The 20,584-nt window shown below is 44.5% G+C and overlaps 1 protein-coding gene across 1 annotated transcript in view; it reads right to left on the bottom strand.

The window, feature by feature from the left end:
• Window positions 1-15,277, bottom strand: part of LOC115391391 (neural-cadherin-like) — a 102,125-nt gene extending 86,848 nt beyond the window's left edge. Inside the window, exon 1 of the mRNA XM_030095630.1 lies at window positions 14,095-15,277. Within this exon, the coding sequence (XP_029951490.1) occupies window positions 14,095-15,088 (994 nt within the window). The 5' untranslated portion in view covers window positions 15,089-15,277. The remainder of the gene's footprint in view (window positions 1-14,094) is intronic.
• Window positions 15,278-20,584: the final 5,307 nt, after the last annotated feature.

Raw genomic sequence — 20,584 nt, 5'->3', positions numbered from 1 at the left:
GCAAAAAAAAGGAAAGAAAAAAAAACTTCTGTATTTTGCATATTATATTAAAAAACAAAAATATCAGGAACAATTAGAGCTGATTATAGTTGAAGATCTCAAATAATAGACGTTTGAAACGAAGAAGGCAGTTCAAAATAATAAAGTAATAGATAATGTCAACCAGAGACACCAGTATCTGCTGTCAGGTCTGATACCTGTACTCATGAAAGATCCCCGATACAACCCAGCGAGTGCAGCTGAAAGTCATGCAAGTCAAGCTCAAAATAGCTGAGGAGTCGAACTATCTATAATTCATACATAAAATTTCTGATTTTAGCACTTTTTGCAAGAAAACTTCAGCAATATTTTTCACGTGTCATTTATACATCCACATCAGATGTGTCCTAAAACAAACGCCCGTAAAAAAAAAAAAAAAAAAAACCTTTAAAAGTCCTCCCAACACTGCGGCACATGCTGAAGACGCCATCAAAGCCAACGGGAACCCGCGCTCCCAGGAAATCAATACCCGTCCCACAGCATAATGAGGGCTGTTACAGGTTGACTGTTAAGACGAGATAAATAGGTTCGCAGTCGTCTCTTCAAAGAATATACAGTATTGCTGTTTGCATTTCTCCAGGCAAATAGCTTCAAAGCTCAGAGGCCCCGACTGAAAATGCCTTTTGTCTCTTATCTAAACTCCGAAACAGACTAAACAAAACAGCTTCATCTGTGGGCTCTCTGTAAGATTACTGACAATTGGAAGGTAAAAGCACACTAACAGAGACGGCAGACAGGCCTTTCATTGTGCAAGAACAAAACTCCAATGTTTCAAACTTGATTGGGAGGCAGAATAATGAGCGAGAGCAACGCAGTAGGCACCTGTCTCCCTCCTTCCAAACTTTTGATGTGCAAGTGAAGATAAATAAATTGGATTTGCGGTTGGAGATTTTAACATAACATTCCAAGTGTAGATCTATTATGTGGGATTTCTTTCTTGTCTCAAGTTGAAATTGGGGAGAAATAACTGTACACACAGGTATTAGGGTACATTTGCATAAGCACTACATTAGTAGTCAAGCATTGTATCTTCACCATGATCAGCGATATCATATATAATTAGAGCAAGCTGTGAAGTGCGCTTTCTATTCGCAGGTCTGTGCGAGAGTAATGTTGCTGCAATCCAAACGGACACTTATGCAGGTATAACAGACACTCACACATGTACAGTAGAGTCTACAGTCTACAGTGTCCTCACACACCTCACCACCGAAATGAAATAACTGCTCACACGGACGCGCCGTCACGTGGCTTCTGGAAAAGGTGGGATGCGGGATTAATCTCAAGGACTCGCCCAGATGGGATATTCCAGTGCTGTCACTCAGATCTGAGGGTCCCACCTTGCTTCAGGGTTTGTAATTGCTGGTCAGAAGCATTGAATATGTGGTGTGTATGTGTGTTTTTTCAACTTGTATCGTGTGTGTGTGCGCTTCTGACCTGTTTGAGTATGTCAGGGTATTGATGTTTTATTGAATTGTGGCTTGTTTGTGCATCCATGTGTATTTGAGGGCTTTCATGTGTGCGTCTGATTGTATGAGGGGATCGTATGGATGTTGCATAACTTCAAGTGTTGTGTGTTGTTTGCCTGCTGGTGTGTAGCAGCAATTAGTGTGCAGTCCGTAGGTGTGTGTCTACGCTTGTGTGAGTGTGTACGTTCAATGGAAAGCCGACGAGTGACGCGCTCCAATGTGCACCCGTCAGCGTCGACTGGCCTGGAGGTAAAGTGGAAAATCTAAGCTATAAGAAACCCAACGGAAAGAAAACAGAAGAGGAAAAAAGCAGTTGATGCCATGTTGGGCTCTTCTGTTCCAGTCCAGGCAGAGAGGTGCACTGTTCATAGCCCAGGCTTTCATTCGGTCATTAGTCTCTATCAGCACCCGTCTGTTAGTGTTAGTGTGTGTCAGCGAGCTATCTTTCTCCCCCTCCACGGTTTGATGATGGAGAGGTAATTTCAGCTTTATGGCGGTGTGACTCTAATGATGAGGAAGGGACAGCTGAGAGCATGCAGGGCCGCTGAAATATGCGCTCGTGTGTTCCCGCCCGCGCGCACGCGTACATACAAAAACGCACATCTGTGCTTTCTTTTATCTCTGCGTGTACGTAAGCACGCATGTGTTGGACACGTCGGGACGGGCTCCAAGTCCTACCGCCGTCCCCATCACTGAATAGGCCGTTAATGGAGAGTAATGAGGGAGCACTTTCATGGCAGATGTGCCCTCTCTGCAACTCTGTTTTACCACGAGACTGTAAAACTGACCCAAGTGAGACATCAGCAGGCAAGTAGCCTCTCTCCTTGTTCTGATTAAACTTTGTATGTGTTGCACGAATTTCAGTGGTTTGTTCACCAAGTTCGCCTCATGCCGCCGTAGCCTACGAAGTAAGAGTAAGTATCATTTCGACATAGCACCTAGAGTCACATTAAATGACAAAAGCCCTGGCGGTGTCAGCCAGGCCCAAAATCTGTTAGAGGGCCATCTTCTTCACTGGAGTGTGAAATTATTTTAGCTCTCTCCTCATTATAGGATTTTAAAATGCATTATAGTTAGGGCTTTTATGGTGTGCTGCAGCATTAATTCAATTTGCCCCATTCACGCTTTCTTATTATCATGCTCAGTTCAAGCTACAGGGAGAAGAAGCTGCTGAGCGGTGCTCCCCGGCCTTATCTCTAAAGGATATAAACTACACTACCCAGCTCAATCAGAGCCAGCCTGTACTTCTCCATCCATTCATCCACTTTTCCTTCTGTCTCCTCCTCTGCTTTCCTCAGGATGCCGCTTCCTGTGGCGACCTCCATCTCTCTTTCCATCTTCCATCCCACTCTACATTTCCCTCCGAGCTCGGTGATTGATGGGGATGGTCCACGGCGTGCCTTCGATATCTTTCCATAGAAACACGTGTATAGGCAAACAAACACGCGCGGCCCACGCACGAGTGGGGACGCCAACACACACTAACGAGAAAGTGAGACCAGGGCCAGGCAGAAGTAACAGAAGCAACCGCACAGGTTTAATGGGAAAACAAGCCACAGTGTATGGGTGAGACAGCATTAATCTATCACTGCAACCAGACCTGGGCCTGGGTTTGTTTAGTGCACCACAGAGAGCGAGGTATTCTGGGAAACACCCTATTGCTGTCTTTTTTGGTGAAAAAGAAAAAAAAAAAAAGAAAGAAACTAGAATAATGTCTTGAACACTGTCAATGTATTCCCGTGGAAATGCAGCAGATTAGTGAGGAGCAGCCGTGTGAGGCCGGACTGGAGCTCTGACATTGTCCTTCCAATTTGAATGCTGCACACTTGCTTGAATGCACACTGACAACACACTCCCGACAACACACACACGCGCGCGCGCGTGTGTTTTGTCCATCATCCGCATTGCTACACTGGTCACATGCATTAAACTGTAACTCTGCGTGTGAGTGCGTCGTGGCTTATTTCTAATGGGGAAAGAGGAAGAGAGGATGAGGATAAAGTCCTCATTTAGATATCTAATCCAGTGAGCAGTCTGTCCTGTGTGAACCATCATCTCCCATCATTAGCAGCAGGCCAGCAAGATTAAACAAGATCAATGTTTATCACCCACTGTGTTCGAGAGAAACCAAGTGTTAAACTCCCCCACCTCATCACAGTTTATCACAATATCTGCCATCGCAGCAACATTAATGACGGAAATCTATGATTATTGCAAACATATGTGATAAAGAGAAACATTAATCAACTTTAATGCCCCAAATCTGAGATAATGTTCACATGTTCATGCTGGATAAACATGATCTCATATTAATATCATTAAAAAAAAAAAAAAGTTGATGTTCCATTAGGAGGATTTGCGTCAATATGTGGTTTTCTCATTTTAAATCCAAATATCAAGACGAGCAGAGTGACTCGTTTGTAATTCTGAGTGCACAATTATTCACAAGGCTAACTGAACATTTAGGGACAGATCCTCAATTTAATGTTTGACAGACACAGCCATTTCTCAGTCGGAGATATCCATCGAAACCGACTTGCCGCACATTCACACAATTAATTATTGAAATTACTAAAATAAACAGCAGCTGCGATGTCAGGGCAGAAAGGGCAGAAGTAATTATGAGTCGATAAGTTGTGAAAAATGACTTGACAGAGTCTAAACAAAAGATATGCACTCTTTGTTGCGTAAGAAGCTCGAAGATAATTGTGAAATTATCACTGTTCATTCAGCTTCTTCCCACCATTTCATTTTGAGCAGAAATAAAAAAAAAAAGTCATGAAACGTCTGCAGCAAATTCAGTTTCAGGTCCCGATCCTGAATGCATGGCAGCGGTGCATGTCTGTGATTCCACAGCGAGGCTGGCACTACTAATGACACTGCAACCTCGCGATCCCATCCTTTCTCAGCACATCATAAGACTGTAGAGACCATATGGTCTGATTACTCCACAGAATTAAGCCCTACAGTGTCGAGGCAGAGAGAAGGATAGAAAAACAAAGCCACCCTCGTTCTCTCATTCTGCCCAAAACAGACACAAATTGGAAGCTGGAAAGCAGTTAGACAGAGAGAGAGAGAGAGAGAGAGAGAGAAAAAACATGCAGCTCAAGCACACGCGAGCCAAGTTTGAAACAGGCCCAACAAAAACATTCAACTACATATGGATAAAGTATTGCAAAAGTTACAACTCTGTGTCCAAGTTAGATCACAAAGAACTGGGAGAAAAAGAGACGTTTCATGTCCTACTTTGTGATCTTTACACCATTTGGTTGAAGAGTGTTCCATATAACTTCAGCTCATGTAAACACTTGTCATTTTAAAACCTACAGGAGCCCACGCAGCCCACATAAACACTCAGCACTACTTTTTCTCTGCATCAAAAACACCTGCTACTGTAACCAGACGTCCTCTGGCCGTGATGGAGTTGGAAGCAATCTTTTTGTTTCCAGGAAATGATTGAATAACCGAACCATGAGATGGGCCTCGTCTTCAAACAGATTTTCTCGTCTAAGCCTCGACTCTCTCGCCGTCTCCAGTCTTTTTAAACGTCTGTCAGACTCAATCTTTGCAAGTCTTCTTCTTCATTCCACCATTTGCATGCCATGCATGGCAGTCATTTTCATCTTCCCAACAAAAGACACTCTGTGTAAATTGGTGTCCCACAATTACTGCAATTTGTGCAATTTGTGCTCTTTACTCTAAAGCAAAGTTCGCGGCATGTCAAAACATCTTACGAGGCGACTTGGCCAACCATGTGATCTCCTTTTTTCCTCACTGCATTAGAAATCTCCTTGCACGCCGTTCACCCTGAAAAGCTTTCAAAGTTGTCTGTACCCTGTGTGTTTATCAGTGCCTCCTTTGGCCACCGAGAACAGGGCTGCAACCATTGTTATGCTCAGCTAATTGGACCTTTGGGTACAAAAGGTTGAGAAATTCAACAACAAATAGATAAATAAGCACGGGCACTGAATTCCCACGGCATATCCCAGCCCCAGCTCCGATGTTCCCTTGGTTATTCTGGCCTATAGACAAGGCTGTCTGAGAGGCTGATTCATTAGAGAACTTCAGGACAGTTCTTCCAGCCCTGCGGCTCAATCACACACCTACCTCTCTGCAAGTTTGTAAACTATCAGCAGCAGTCTGTCACAACCTATTCTGCGACATATAAATTGTTGCTTAAAGTGATGTTTTGTGACTGGGAGCAAAACTGCTCCTAGTTAATCAATACCACAAAATCAATTCAGCTCTCTGGGGAAATGCCACAGAGAGACTACCCAGCATGCAAAGGTGGAGTCAAAAACAAAAGTTTTGGATGGACGGAGGGGAACGGCAGGTCTGCAGGGGACGAGGCAGTCCAACAGGGAGCTAAAATATTACTTTGTTCATCACAAGTCTTTTCACATTTCGGCAACAGCAGCAAATACAATACAGATGATTAAATTATGTCAACAAAACCCACAAACTCAAAGCTTAAGTCTCCCACAAAGCTGGTGTCAGCGCATCGCAGATTAGATTTAATATTTAAGAAAAAGAAAAACTTCAATGCCGGTGATGAGGTCTCCGAACAGTGTGTGAGCAGTGCTCATTTATCACACAGGTAGACGTCAAGTAGCACAGGGGCATTCTGGGAATCGGTGCTATTGGAGGTCCGAGAGACATTTACCTGACAGCGCCTGCCTCTGCTGCAGCGTCTGGAGGTGACAATGTCTGTGGTAATGGGCATCAATAATGCAGACCCTTGGCCAAATAAAAACTCCTCGTCGCCACGACTGTCCTCGCTGCACTGTGCCACACGCAGGACTCGCTTCTTCTGCACCACCACACACAACAAAACTTGTATATAATACATGTGGGTTGAATGCTAAAGTTTCTGGCGTCGTGAGAGATATTCGCTGCTGCTGCAGACAGAGGCAGTTCACATTCACTCAGCCTCTGTCTTCGGCTCCAATTACATTTTTTTGGACACTTAAGTGAACCCTGACATCAGCAGACAAACAACAAAATACCCTCTCTTCCTCGCCTCTGCTTGTTGTTATGGCAGCAGGCTTTCACCAAGCTGATCTCTTATCAGGGTCAATAATGACCTTATTAGGACGATCAGGTATCGGTCAGACATGAGTGCTTCACATTAGATCCAGTTAGCACCGACGCTATTATAATGTCATGGAAAAATGTGGCATTTCTTCTCTCACTTATATTCATTAAGCCCCTCAGGAAGCAAACACAGCTCCGAATGAAGCATGCCTGGAGATTCACCAGCTGTGACAGGCAGCAACAGCCAGCTTCAAATGTACCGGACCACAACACACTGACAATATCTAACTGCTCATTCAATTGAGTATCATGCAGAAAATACATAGAAATACAAGAGTTTTTTGATAGTAACAGTAGTGCAATAACCATGTATACACATTTAACTGACTAAACAAATCAATCATGTTTCATTAATCTCCCTGGGGTAATTCCTTTTTCCTACTTCTAGGACGCACTGGGACGCCACATTATGGGGCTCCGGGGAGCTGATGGGGGTCAAAGGTCTTGCTCAGGGAGCCACAGCGGCGACGCGTCAGCTGTGGGATTCAAGCCTGTGAGCTCCCGATCCCACGTCCGCTTCTCTCGCCTGGAGACCGCCGCTGACCCTGAACCCACAGATGCGATAGAAAACGAGACGCCCCATCCAGTGGGAGCAGAGTGTGGTTCAGTGTCTTGCTCAAGGACACTTCAACATGCAGATGATGTGAGGTGGGGAATCGAACAGGCAAGTTTCTGACTGGGACACGATCACTCTACCAAATGAGTCACAGGCACACTAAAAAATGCACTTCTGGTCATAATAACAGAGCAAACTGCACTAAAAACTGCAGTCTGGATACGTGTATGCTCTGGTGTTACTGTATTGGAAAGTTACTGAAAACACAAATATCTCACAAGCCTCATGTTTTAAGTGAAGTTTAGCGAAGTAGCTACTTGTTGGGGATCCACTGTGATTATTCACCCTTGATAAATGTCCTCTGGATGATGCTTTATTCAGTTAAAACGGCTTTTAAATCAAACGCAGACAGCTTGTACATCATCTTCAGTCTGCTACAGCAACAGCGACTCAACCTCAACTTGGGATAGGAGGACAAAAATATCAGAACAGTGTAACTGAAGAGTGGGAGAGACCGTGTCTATCGCTGCAACTACACAACTGATAGCAGGAGAGATAGACATCGCTTTTGTTGAGAAGAAAAGGCGGATGTGGAACTTTGAAGACAACACTTTTCTATTTGGTTCTCTTAAAACGGGCTTTTACCAGTTTGTGGAATCAAGCTTCTTTATCAAAGAAATTAAAGAAAGATTCTCTGTATGAGTAGATTATGCTGAAATATCGACAGTGACAAATGCAACTTAATTACTTTTTAGCAGGATCTCAATAACTTTTCGAAAGCTTTGTCCAACAGGACAAATTTAATTTGTCTTGCATGGAACTTGACATTGAAACCGAGTGAAATTGGACAAAAATAATGAAATCATAGTGAGGGGACACCCCTCTGTGCGCATAAATTCATCCGCTACACCTGAATTATCCAACTTAAAGTCGCAGGGAGCCGAAGCCTCCACCAGCTGAGTGAAGGACAGTGTAGACCAGGGGTGACAAACATAAGGCTCGTGGGGCCAAAACTGACCCACAAGACTCTCCAATCCAGCCCACCAAATCACCAAGCAAATTGTAAAAAAAATTATAAAGTAAACATTCTTTTTTTTTTTTTTTTAATTTCTTAGTAGACATAAGCAGACATAAGAACGCTGAGACCCAAGCTGAGGTATCTGTAATGCTGCCATGACAGAAAGCTACACTACCGCTACCGTTTGCTTCAAAGACACACTGTCAGGATGAGCTGTAAAAAAAAACATGCGTGCAAAAAGCCGGATTACCAGAAGAAAACACAGGAAGAATATGCAAACTAAAGAAATAATGCTCCTATCACAGGTGCCAAGATTTTTTTCCTTATTTTTAGACATGTGAGCTGCCCACTCAAACCAAAACAAATATCCACAAATCACCAGTCAATGGAAATTACTTGACTTATAAAGCTGATGCTCCTATAAAACAGGCCGACTTCAGTAAAACCCTACATGTAGTTACAATAAACAGTGAAAGTATTAGTAAAGCTCAATCCATTGTTTTGCCACAGCTTGGCTTTGCATTATGGATGAAACCGGTTGGATGTTATCGGCAGACGCACCGGCTAAAGTTATTGGAGTTGCTATTGAGAGAGAAAAAGTCAAACAGAGCGTCTCTCTCTCTAATAGATAAAACAATCTTTTTTTCACTCTATCGCTCTATTTTGCTTTCTGTCTTCGCGGCATTCCAAAGGGCAGGTCATACTTTTCTTTTCATCTTCCCTCCATTTCCCCTGCAAACAATCTTCAGACAAATATGAGCACACATTGCCCTTTTCGCTACTGTATGCTACAACACCCCCCCGCCCTCCCTCCAGTGCCCCGTAGCCATCCACTCTGCACTACAGGGTAGAGTACATGCACACCTCATTCCCCTTCTGCCACCCGAACTGTTTCTCACTCCTGCCCTCTAACCATCTGACAATTATTTTTCAGCAAGCTGACCTCTCATCAGCAGTATACAGCTCTCTGTCTCTCATCTGGCTGCCCTTTACTTATTTTCGGTGAAGCCCACAGCGGCGCGGGGGGAAAAAAACAATCTCACATATTGGCATGCATTTACACACTCCTTCCGTCTTTTTTCTGCCTCCGCGCGTCTCTGTCTTTTCTCATTCCTCCTCAGGTTCCTCACCTTCACCTCACTTAACTTTCCTGATCTTCGGAGCAACCTCTGTGACCGCGCCCTCGGCTTTGCAGTTTGTCTTGGCCCTTTTGGGCCCCCAGCAGTAATGTCCTGTATCCGATTTAAATATCTCTTCTATAGGTGCAGGAGAGCTTCTGTCCTTTCTCTTGTTCCTCCAGTCTAATCCCATCTATTGAAAAAAAAAAAAAGAAGAAGAAGAAGAAGAAAAAGTGGCGCGCACACCCTCACCCCTCCTACATGGCTTCGGATACATGCGAGGACTGTAGAGAAGAGAGGGCTGCAGGGATGTTGCTGAGACACATCCATTTGATATCTGAGACACCACAGAGCAGAAATCTAACGCTGCAGGCATGTTACAGCTCCAAAACATTACGTCAGGAGAAGCAAATCGGGGAATCTCTGCTGCAGGGAATCTGAGCGCTGAAAGACTAATCACAACACTTAATAAGAAGCAACAAATGTACACAATTATATATGTAGATGGAAAAAAAAAGTAATCCTCATGTATATGCACATGCAGACATGCTCGCAAGTGCATTAAAAATAAAGCGTAATAACCACAGGCGTGATTTTTTTTTTTTTTGGGGGGGGCGTTTATTTTTCTTAAAGTAAATGTAATAGATGCAGACAGCTTTTTGTGAAATTGTTTTCTATTTAAACAAACAGCCCCTCAGTCACAAATTACCAGCAAAAATGAGATCAGGTCTCTTCTCAATTCATTTCACATCACAAGGGGAATATGCAAATATACTTCGGGGTGAGGTGGGGTGGGGTGGGGGGGGTAGGAGAGGGGAAATTGGATTAAAGACAGCATGAGGCTAGATGTTGACTAGGAGACAGGAAGCCGGGAAGAGAGATGAGGGCGGAGGAAAGCGAGAGTGCAGACGAAGGCTTCCTGACAAAACATTCTGAGGAGAGGCGATTACCACAAACTGAATGCCACCATGCCCGCAGACACCTAAAGGAGCGGGAGAAACCACTCCAATATCCCCCACTTCAACTCACACAGGGCTGCGCAAACGCGTTCAATACTCCTTCTGACCCGTCAAATATCATTAGCAGATTTTCACTCAGGTGCAAAGAAAGGGGATTCTTTGGGTGGGACAACCAAAAGCAGAAAAAAAAAAAATCCCCACCATAAATCTAAACTGACGTCCTCTGTGGGACAGCGAAAATCCTTTACAGGAAGAGCTGTAGAGGTCCCTCACTCCCTCTTCACAAAACAACACCACATAACCAGTTTCTGTGAGTCATGAGTCATGGCCTACTTCCATTGCTTTTACTTTTTTTTTCCCTCTTACTGTTGGTTTGATACACAGAGGCTATGTCAGGAAAATATCATTGTTTTCTCAAGGGATTTCGGGTGTACTGAATATAGTTTAGAAGGTAAATATTCCTCCAGCATCACCAGGGGATCTAGTCAAGGAGAAAAGAAGGATACTTTCATTGGGCCCTGAGAAAAAAAGAAAAGAACTACCTCCTTAAGCAAATAAGTTGAATCTACAGTATGTTAAATCTGATGCGTCAGTGAGAGGAGCAGCGTCAGCGCTCATCCTAAAATCCACTTTATCCTGTCCTGCAGCAAAGTCCTAATTAAATCCTCTCAAATGTATCTTTATGACCTTTGCTTACATAGATGTATAAAATCCACACATCCTGGTGCACACTCTGGAGATGAGCTACAAAACATAGTTTTCTCATTCAGTTAAGGAAAAGTTTGGAGTCAAGTATAATTAAAAGAAAAGAAATTAAGCAAAACAGTTTGTTTTGTTTCATAAAAGCAAAAGTAATTTCTAACTTTGTGGGAGTAATTAAAAAGTAAGTGGAGTAATGAATCACAGCACTCTGATGGTAATATGTAATATGAGGATATTACTTCTGAAACAAGCGTGAGGAATAAACTGGCCCGCTCTGGTTAAAGAATGGAGGCAGTCAAATGTGACAATATGTTGCGTGATTACATTAACTGATCAATTACTGCAGAAAATACCAATCAAAACTGTGACTAATTATTTAAGATCTGGGAGGGCGAAGCAGATATCGGAGTTATGGTAAATTACTGCCATCGCGCACAAACGGGAATCAACATTTGGTATGTGTGGGCTGTTTGGATGACAAACACAGGCCAGGCACTCTATCCTGAAATTTTTAATGCAATACAAGACTCTTCACTTTTGCTAACAACACTCGTTCAGTGGAAACTTTTTCTCCGTCGTGTTTAATGCAAAAGGCTACAAAGAAGGCTCAGTGTTCAGACGCGTCTCAGACCCAGCGGTGGAGCTGCAGATGAGCTTTCACAGGTAGCCGTGTCGCTGTGGATCGGCCCCACACTGACTAATCCAGACCCGCTGTTCCACCTCGTTTTCATCCGCACTGTGCCAGAGTAATCCATCTGAGATATCAAGCGTTATTCTCCGTTTGAACAGCACTAATAACAGTTCTTCTGATGACGCCAATCATAACGGCATTCCCACAGAAAACTTATTACCATATGAAAGCCGAGCACTACTGTGATTAGCGATTTGTGCCCACATTAACCAAATAATGAACACATTCACTATACATTTAGGAAATCTGCATTCACCAGTTAATAAACATATGTACACACCCACACTCTCTCTCTCTCTCTCTCTCTCTCTCTCTCTCTCTCTCTCTCTCTCTCTCACACACACACACTAAGATGTTTATTCTTGGACTTATCCGGGGAAGCAAACATCAAACTCTAACACCTGAAAACAGAAAACTAATCCCAAATACGCACATTCCCGAGTCTGCCAAAGATAGATTATGACATTAGAATATATGAGAGGAAGGGTAGCTGCAGTATTAATGTCGAAGATGAAGATCAAAGGCTAGACTTTTTCATCAGTATTGGTAGATCTATATTAAAGTAAAATTTGAATTCCCAAATTGAGGCCCAAATTAATAACAAAAAGATATAGCTTTGTTGCGCTGAATGCACAGAAGGAGCTCCACCTTTATGACAGTGCTCCCAGCTCTCACACTGGTGTCTGAGGCTGTTATGTAGAGGAGGTTTCTATTCCAGTGTACTGCTTTCCACGCCACGTTGGTGACGTATAGAAGTCTGTATGTTTGAGGTTAGCGATGAATATTGCTGACTGTGTCGTGTTTGAAGTCTTCATAGACGGCTGTCAGAAGGTGTTCCTGTTTGACATTCAGCAGGTGACTGTCAGCACCACGGACAGCTCTGTGCCACGGAGAGTTCACGGCGGTAAAGCATGTCGAGGTGATGCAACACACAGGGCCTCATTAAAATTGTTGTTATTGTATCTGAGGTCAATATTCATACGACCACACTGTCTCACTCTTGCATGCAAACAAGCATCTACAAAGACAGACGCACAAATAGAAAACACCTTACCCTGTCTGTCCTTCTTTCTCTCTAATGTGGCCATGAGCTGGCTGCTTTATCTCAGAGACTGAGCTGTGCACTGCAACACCCAAGCAAGCCCGCATGCAAAATCACATGGGAGATTAGGTTAAACCTCTAAAAAAAAAAATAAAAATAAAATCACACATTGCTGAAATGAACTCATTCTATCAGGAAGACATGTATGCATGGATTGGGAGTGAGACGAGCAGAAGAAAGGCCTGTCCTCCCAGACTCCCATCAGGATTCTGTCTGGAAAGCTGTAGTCACAGGATAAAGGACATGCCATGTCTTTGATCAGCAGAGGAGAGTTTCGCAGGTGAGAGAGGTAAAATGGAGGAATGTATCTAAATATCTGTCAAACTAGAGCGGCTGAAGTCTGTTAGGCATCTGTAAGGAGGGGAAAGAAAAAAAAAACCCAACAACTCAGCATTCCGACTATTTTTTGCTCTCTTTGAAAAACCTCCAGTTACCCCTTTGCAAGAATGTGCCCCAATCAGCCATGCAATTACAATCTAGAACAAGCTGTGCAATGCAGCAGCAGCAGCATGCAATTCAAATGAAAATAGTGCACAATGTTTCCGGCACACTGTGTGGCTCAATTACAAAGCAAATATTTTTTTTGTTTTTTGGTGTATGTGGATTTTTTCCCCTCTCTCTCTCTCTCTCTCTCTCTCTCTCTCATTTTAATTGATTTTTGATAAGAAGCCACAGGCTTGAAGGAGCTGCACAAAACTGGAATATCTGATATGCGCAAGTTTCACCTTTCCTCCAAATGTCTGAGAGGTTTCCTGACTGTAGCAGTGCTACTTCAAATCCCTGGGACTAGAGGGTGAATGAGAGAAGGATTAGAGGGGTAATGCCAGCAGATGAGAGAGAGGGGGTCGCAGTGGTTTGCCACTCTGCAAGGATTAGCTCTGAAAGCAACTTCACAGTCTCAAACGATGTCAATCAAGGACAGAATACAACCAGTCTAAAAAAATATCATTATGCATGGACTGAAAAACTTATCTGCTTTGCTTGGTTGAGCTACTTACCTGCATAATGATTACAATATTTGTGCATTTTTAATTAATGTGAAAAATATGGGATTTTTTTTTTCCCAAGAAGCTACCCATATGGAGTGAATGGTGAGACACACCTGTGGAATAAGTGCTGCTGCACAACATCTTTCCTATATGCATAAGATCAGAATGTCAGGTCTGCTGTAAGGGGCTCCGCTGATGAAGTGTGAGGTGTCCAGATGGCGGCACAGTTTTACCAGGCGCATGTAAAGAGCAGCATTTCATTAAAATAGGGCATCATCGCCACAATGCAAGAGGGAGGAGGGGCGGGGGTGCACGGCCTCACTTAAGTGCAGATTAAGGGAGGAATATTCAACACACCTCGTTTATCCTGAATCTTAACGGTGAGCTCCAGGAAAGGCTCCGTCTCCCTGTCCAGCCTCCTGGTTATGGTCACATCTCCGCTGTCTCGGCCCACGGAGACCGGGGAGCTCTCTGGCTCGGGGTAAATCAACTCGTAGCTGGATGACTGAAACCTGGTGGGACTCAGGCTCATTATGAGCGAGCCGATGTTGGCGTCTTCGGAGACGTTGAGGGAGAGCAGGGCGCCGGGGTCAAGCAAAGCCCGGGGCGCGCGCCCTGCCCGCACTGACCGCGCAGCGGGGCGCGTCGACCACCGCTGTGGAGCGATGATCACCAGCACGGGTCTGCTGGTCAGAGGGGGCCATCCGTGGTCTCTGGCATACACATAGAATCTGACCTCAGAGGGGAGCCCCAGGATAGAATCGACCAGCAAAACTTCACCTGTTTTCGGGACAACATAGAAACTGCCATTTTTGGGGACGGAGATGTAGGTTAACTCTGCGTTTTTCCCACTGTCCAAATCGAAAGCCTCCAGCCTGTAAACTACGCTGCGGAGAGCCGTGGTGTCGTCTAAACTTATGTGAACAGAGTCTGCAGTGCGAAAAGTGGGCTCGTGATCGTTGGTATCCAAAACGTCCACTTTTACCGACGCAACCTGGAAAACGACCGCCTCTGACGCACAGGTCTGGCAGCACAGACCGATGCCCAGCAGGTATTCTGAGCGAGTCTCTCTGTCTAAAACCCTGGAAGTTTTCAGCAATATATTTCCCCGGTTGTGGTGGGCGAAAGCGCGGAAATCTTCACTCCCGTTCCCGTACAGTTTGAAGTGCATCCCGGAGAACGGGCACCATTTTTGCGCGTTGATGCGCCTCACCGGAATGCTAAGTCCGTTTACTTTAGAAGCCACTGGCGAGTTTTCAAAAACATGCCCGTGAAAGAAAGGCAGCCGCTCCGGCGATTGGTATCCAGCGGCCGGTGTCAGAAGGCAGCATAACAAAACACCCCAGATCATGTTGGTGGCAAGTTCTGTACCTCCAAGTGGTTGGCGGCAAAATCATTCAGAAAACAAAGGAGAAACAGTTGAGAAACATTTCCGCCATGGTCCTTCTCGGCGCGATCCTTCCTGGAGAGCCCTGCGAACTTTAAGCTTTTTCATCCTGGGAGATCCGTCTCCTGGCTCCATGCAGCACGGCTGCGCTGCAGGCAGCGTTCAGCACCGCGGCTCAGGACAGCGCCGGGCGCGGGGGCGTGGCGGCGGCGCACGGGGACGCGGCTCCTCGGTGTGATGAACCCCACCCTGCGTGCTGGTCAGGATCAGGAGGGTCTCTGCCTCCTCCAGCCTCCTCACGGCGGCTGAGCATGTGCGACACATAATCCGCTCCTGAAGGGGGGGGGGGGGGGGGGGGGGGGGGGGGAAATCACTCAAGCCTCCCGTTCAGAGAAAGTCACAAATGCGCCTCTTTTTTCTTTCTTTTTTTTTTTCTGTCCTCCGCGACGCGCTTTCCTCCAGTATCCAAACACAGTTCGAGGCGCTTCGCTCAGGAAAACTACCATTAGTTGATGAAGAAGGAATTATTCATGCGCTGCACTCTTCTCATCCCGGAGGAACTGAACTCATGGCCCCGTGTTCACAAGTCATATCTGAACTTCAGGTTGCTGTTTCCCCACTGCACTCCATTTGCGAGATCACACGCTCACATAACCATACGTTTCATTTGTGGCTTAAAGAAACTGCAGAACTTGTAAATGCACCAATATATATGCAAATACCAGGATGTGAGCTGTTAAAGTGTGTAAATATGATGATTTAAAGCGGCCTACACCGAGAGGCTCCATATGTCTTTGCAGCCTGTGTTTTCGCGCACAGGGGGTGTTGGAATTAACATTGTCACCCTGATTGCTCTTCCCTTTCACTTCCCACTCAACTGGTAAGCAAACCGTCCAGGACCCTCTCCAGCTAATCTGTAGGTGGCTATTGCTAATTCAGACCACACTCTTTTCATTCCAGTCACCTCTCTGTACGTGACAAGTCAGAAGACTAAATATTACATTCAGGGAAGAGCTCTGAATTGTCAAAAGGATGAGAAAATAATGGGCCAAGGAGCAGGCTTTATTGAGTTTGTCTTGCATGTCATGTCAACGTTTCTTCCTTAAGATGTGCGATGGATCGATGCTCGTGTGCCTCGGATGGGGCGTGATGTTATGCTGGAGATGTAATTCAATCCCATGCATTGTTCATACTGCAGACAACATCTGTATTCAGTCTAAAAATTCATCAAAGCTGACACTGAAAGATCTTATCAATGCGAAGCCACAATCCATCAAAGCAATTTTAGCCAAATCCACTCTGTGCAGTAAACGCTTCTTTTCAGGCAATAATTCTGGTAACTGGCAGCAAGCCTCCAGACAATTCTGAATCACAGCCTGCAGCTGGAGCACAAGACTCATACTGGCTGATGGTTGTACTCCTTCATGCGGCTGCAGCTTCAGGCTGTGTCACCGGGACACATGAGCCGTCCCCTCCGTACTGCTGTTTTTACAATCTTTGACCCGAGAAAGGGAAAGGCATTTCAAAACATGTCCAGTGAAATCACCTCAAACTAAAATATGACAGGGAGCTTTTTGATGGCCAACGACCTTGTGTGGCGCTCGCTGGTATTTACAATTACGGAGGAAAATCTGTGATATCTGAAATAGACACCGTCAGCTGGGCCGATGTGTGTGCTTCATTTTGGTCTGTAACTTTTCTTTGAACTTCCAAAGTGCTTCATGAATGCAAATCAAATCCTGTCTTTTATCATGCAGTCTCACATGGTGAAATTCGCCATGACTGCCAGCATGAGCGATAACTGGAGCAAAAGGCTAATTCAATCAGGACAGAGAGTGAGGGATAGTTTACTTGAGGGTTGCAGCAGTTATCTGCTAAGATGAAACGTTAACATAAACCCCACCAAAACAACAAAGCTGTAATGAATGAAAAAAGAAAAAAAATTATGAAAAAAGGCCTCATCACCCCTCTTCTTTAACAGATAACTGACAGCTGCAGGGCATCAAAAGAAGAAGGGGGGTGAGGGTGGGGGGGATCACACTGGAGAAAGCAGCCAGAGAACATTAGAAAGCTTCATGCTTACTTAATGAATAATTGACCAAATCCATTCCCTTCACTCAAATAGAAGCAGGCGGTAGTTTGAGACGGCAAAGGTTGCAGCCTTGTAGCTTTTGAAACATCCTACCTTTGCCTCTGTGCTCCTCTGAGACCAAACATGATGGGACTGGAGGAAATGAGATCCCATAATGCAACTTGTATGTCTTGCGAGTCGTCTTATTCTTCTTCCTGGAAAAAGTTGTCAGAAAAAAAAGGGTGGGGGGGGGATGAGAAAATGATGGAAGGTAATGTTAAGAGGACTTGGCACCAACATCAGTTAATGGACAGTTTGTGCCACAAAGTAATTAAAGTGTTAAAATATCCTTTAAAAAAAAATGGACCATTCAGCAAAAGTCAATGAAATAATTGTCTGAAACAGACAGGGGTATTAGAGAATGACAAGAATAATTAAAAAGGATGAGTAAGCATGGGTGGTCTGGGTTCATTTCCAGTGAACCTTTGGTGGAAACCCTGTTCCTCGTGTTTTCCTGGAAGCGCAGCACAGAGCGTTTCCTGAAACACCATGACACAAAAGGAGCAGCAGCTCAGTAGCACTGCTCATTGAAGTGTTCCTGCTTTTATGGGACCCTCAGGACATTTTCCCATCTTGCAACCTGAAGGCAAAAAGCAGTTAAAGGAGCTGGATAAATATAAAGACATTCCCCTCATGGATTAGGTACGGCTAATTAGATTTGATCTGTGATCCCCTTAAGGCTCCCACCTCCTACTGTAGTGTTTAAGCTGTACTGTAGAAACCATAACTGTTTATTAAAAGAGATATTAATTATGGGACAGTGTGTGAGGCCACGTTGAGGATTCACCTTGTCAGGTTTTTAAAATGTCAAAACAGAAACAGAACGAAAGCAAAAGCATCTCATCACTGAGCACCCGCTGAACCGCTCTGCTTTGAATGCTATACCTCATAAAAGCTGACGTTTGTTCATTTTAAGACTCAATAAGTCTAATAAAGAAAATAAAACCCCAGCAGCCACTCTGAAGGAAAATAAGCCCAAAAATACTTTCCATGATTGATGCATCGCCTGATGTTTTGCTGGGAAACAAAACAAGGAACTTCAGGGCCGCATCCAGTCTCAGGAGTGCTTTTATTATCTGCGTTCTGATTATTGCAGCCTGGGGTTGCCTCAATCATTAGCACACCGAGAAATGATCATTGATTTGAACAGTATCTTCTCTTTGCCTCAAACAAACACAGATTTTTATTATCACATTAAAAGATTTCTCACATCATCAAAAGGCACTGGAGATACTCGCTGCAAATAAGACTCAATTGTCTCAACTTAAGGGTGAAAGAGGCAGCAGTTTAGACACCGAGGACATTATTCCAGATGCACAATAAAACTCCTCTTCAATTCTATCACTGCGTTAATTATCGCAGCAGGCCCCAGCCATTAGGTAGGTTTGCATTACTGGACCAGTTCATGGCAATGAACCAGTGGAGTAAATTCAATAACGTGTTTTCAGTGGACGGAGGGAGAACAGGAGGAACGGCAAAGGTCCTCTTGAGCACAGCAGACTGATAATTTCCTCAGAACTGGTGATCATGTAGCATCTTCTTTGAGATGCAGAACCAAAGGCCCTCCCACTACTCATTGCCTTTTGTTAAAGCTCTGAATTCCACTGGCTGATCTTTAATCTCTGCTGCTGTTCAGACCAACATTGATCTTTGCAACTCAGTGAGAATAGTCAGTAATGGCTCAGATTAAAATGGGTCTGTTATATCCCTCTCTGTCTCGATAACATACTCAGCCCAGTCTCATGTTCCCACTCCTCCAAATCCTCTGATCTACACTATTCTTTTTTTCCTTTTGTTGATGTTGTTCAAGGGTACAACTGTTAAGTGGCCTCTTAATAAGAGGATCTCTAGACGGACTTCACACTCATACATCATAACGCCGGTCTGCTCTGCAGGCAGAGGGCCCTGCGGTTCATCATCACTGCTGTCCAGGGGGAAATAACTTTATACAGTCACTTTAGGAGTGCTTTTCCTGCAGGACCGATCATTTAATAAATAATGAGGGGGACTTGCAGCAGCTGTCGAGAACATAAATTTCACATACTCCACGGTTTGTTTTGCAATATGTAGTCTAAGAGACACTGGCTGGAGAGCATTTGTGCAGTCATACTGAGTATTCCCTGGCTGATGTCTCAAATTCAGCACAGAGGAGATTAAAAGAGGGGCTGTAAACTATCTGCGTGCCACCATACCTCTGCTGCGCTCACCCTTTTTCTTCTTGGTTGAGCATGAATGCTGTTGAATGGATCTTGTTAAAACCTCCACTTTTTCTTCCTCTTGATCCCACTCACCATCCATCTACTCCAGCCCTGCCAAATATCCTCAGCTAAGCAGTAACGTCAACAGATATCCTCCATTACTGCTCATTTTGAGGCCACAGTCACAGGAAGCTCAGTCACAGTGGAGAAACTCTGGCGCCCCCATCTGTCTTTGCGAAGTAATCAATGCTGGTAACTCAATAAGACAAGAGGCAAGCTAATGAGAAACAAGCAGGGGGAGACAGGGACAGTGGAAACACTTCACATTAATACAAGGCTCAACTTACCTGACCCATTCTCAGCATCCTGACACAGAAACAGTCTGAGGAGAAACACCTCAGTGTTTCATCTGATTTCACCTGGAATCTTATGGCATTGCACACGATGTGGTGACATTTCCCAAACTTTAATCACGTGTTTTTGGTGTGTCTCTTGCAATATTTTCACTATAAGTTGGAAAGTGAGTGTTGTTCCAGACCACACAGTTTTGGGTGAGTCAGACCAAAAAGAGTCTGCGTAGGAGCCTGAACGGTCACATTCATACATTCTTCCACCCTTCTGTTGGATTATCCTTGATCTATCATGTTGTCTAGCTTGACTACACAGTCACACATTTGGGCAGCTGTTGCTCATTTGGTAGAGTGATCATCTCTCCATCAGGAGGTTGTAGGTTAGATTTCGTTGCAAAAGGATCTGAACCCTAAATTTCTCCCAGTGGATGGGTTGAACACCATGCATGGCAGTCGCCTCCGTGTGTGTGTGTGTGTGTGTGTGTGTGTGTGTGTGTGAATGGGTGAATGCAATTAATGCAAACGTTTTGGGGACTTCTCCAGCAGTGGAAAAGTGCTATATGAGTGAAATTCCCCACATCCACCAATTTTCCTCAAATTAGCATTTCTGGACTGCGGGAGGAATCCAGAGCAGCCTGAAAAATCCGATGCTAAGGGAATACATGCAAACTCCACACAGGCTAATTTCCAGCCCAACCCAGATTTGAACTGGGGACTTTAGAAGGTAAACACTATAACGATGCTGCATACACGTGTCTTCTGTTGATTAACTGGGTGATAC

The sequence above is a fragment of the Salarias fasciatus genome, chromosome 7, assembly GCF_902148845.1.
Source record: "Salarias fasciatus chromosome 7, fSalaFa1.1, whole genome shotgun sequence".
In the NCBI taxonomy this organism is placed as follows: Eukaryota; Metazoa; Chordata; class Actinopteri; order Blenniiformes; family Blenniidae; genus Salarias; species Salarias fasciatus.
The sequence above is the reverse complement of the archived record's forward strand: the minus strand, read 5'-3'. Positions and strand labels throughout refer to the sequence as shown.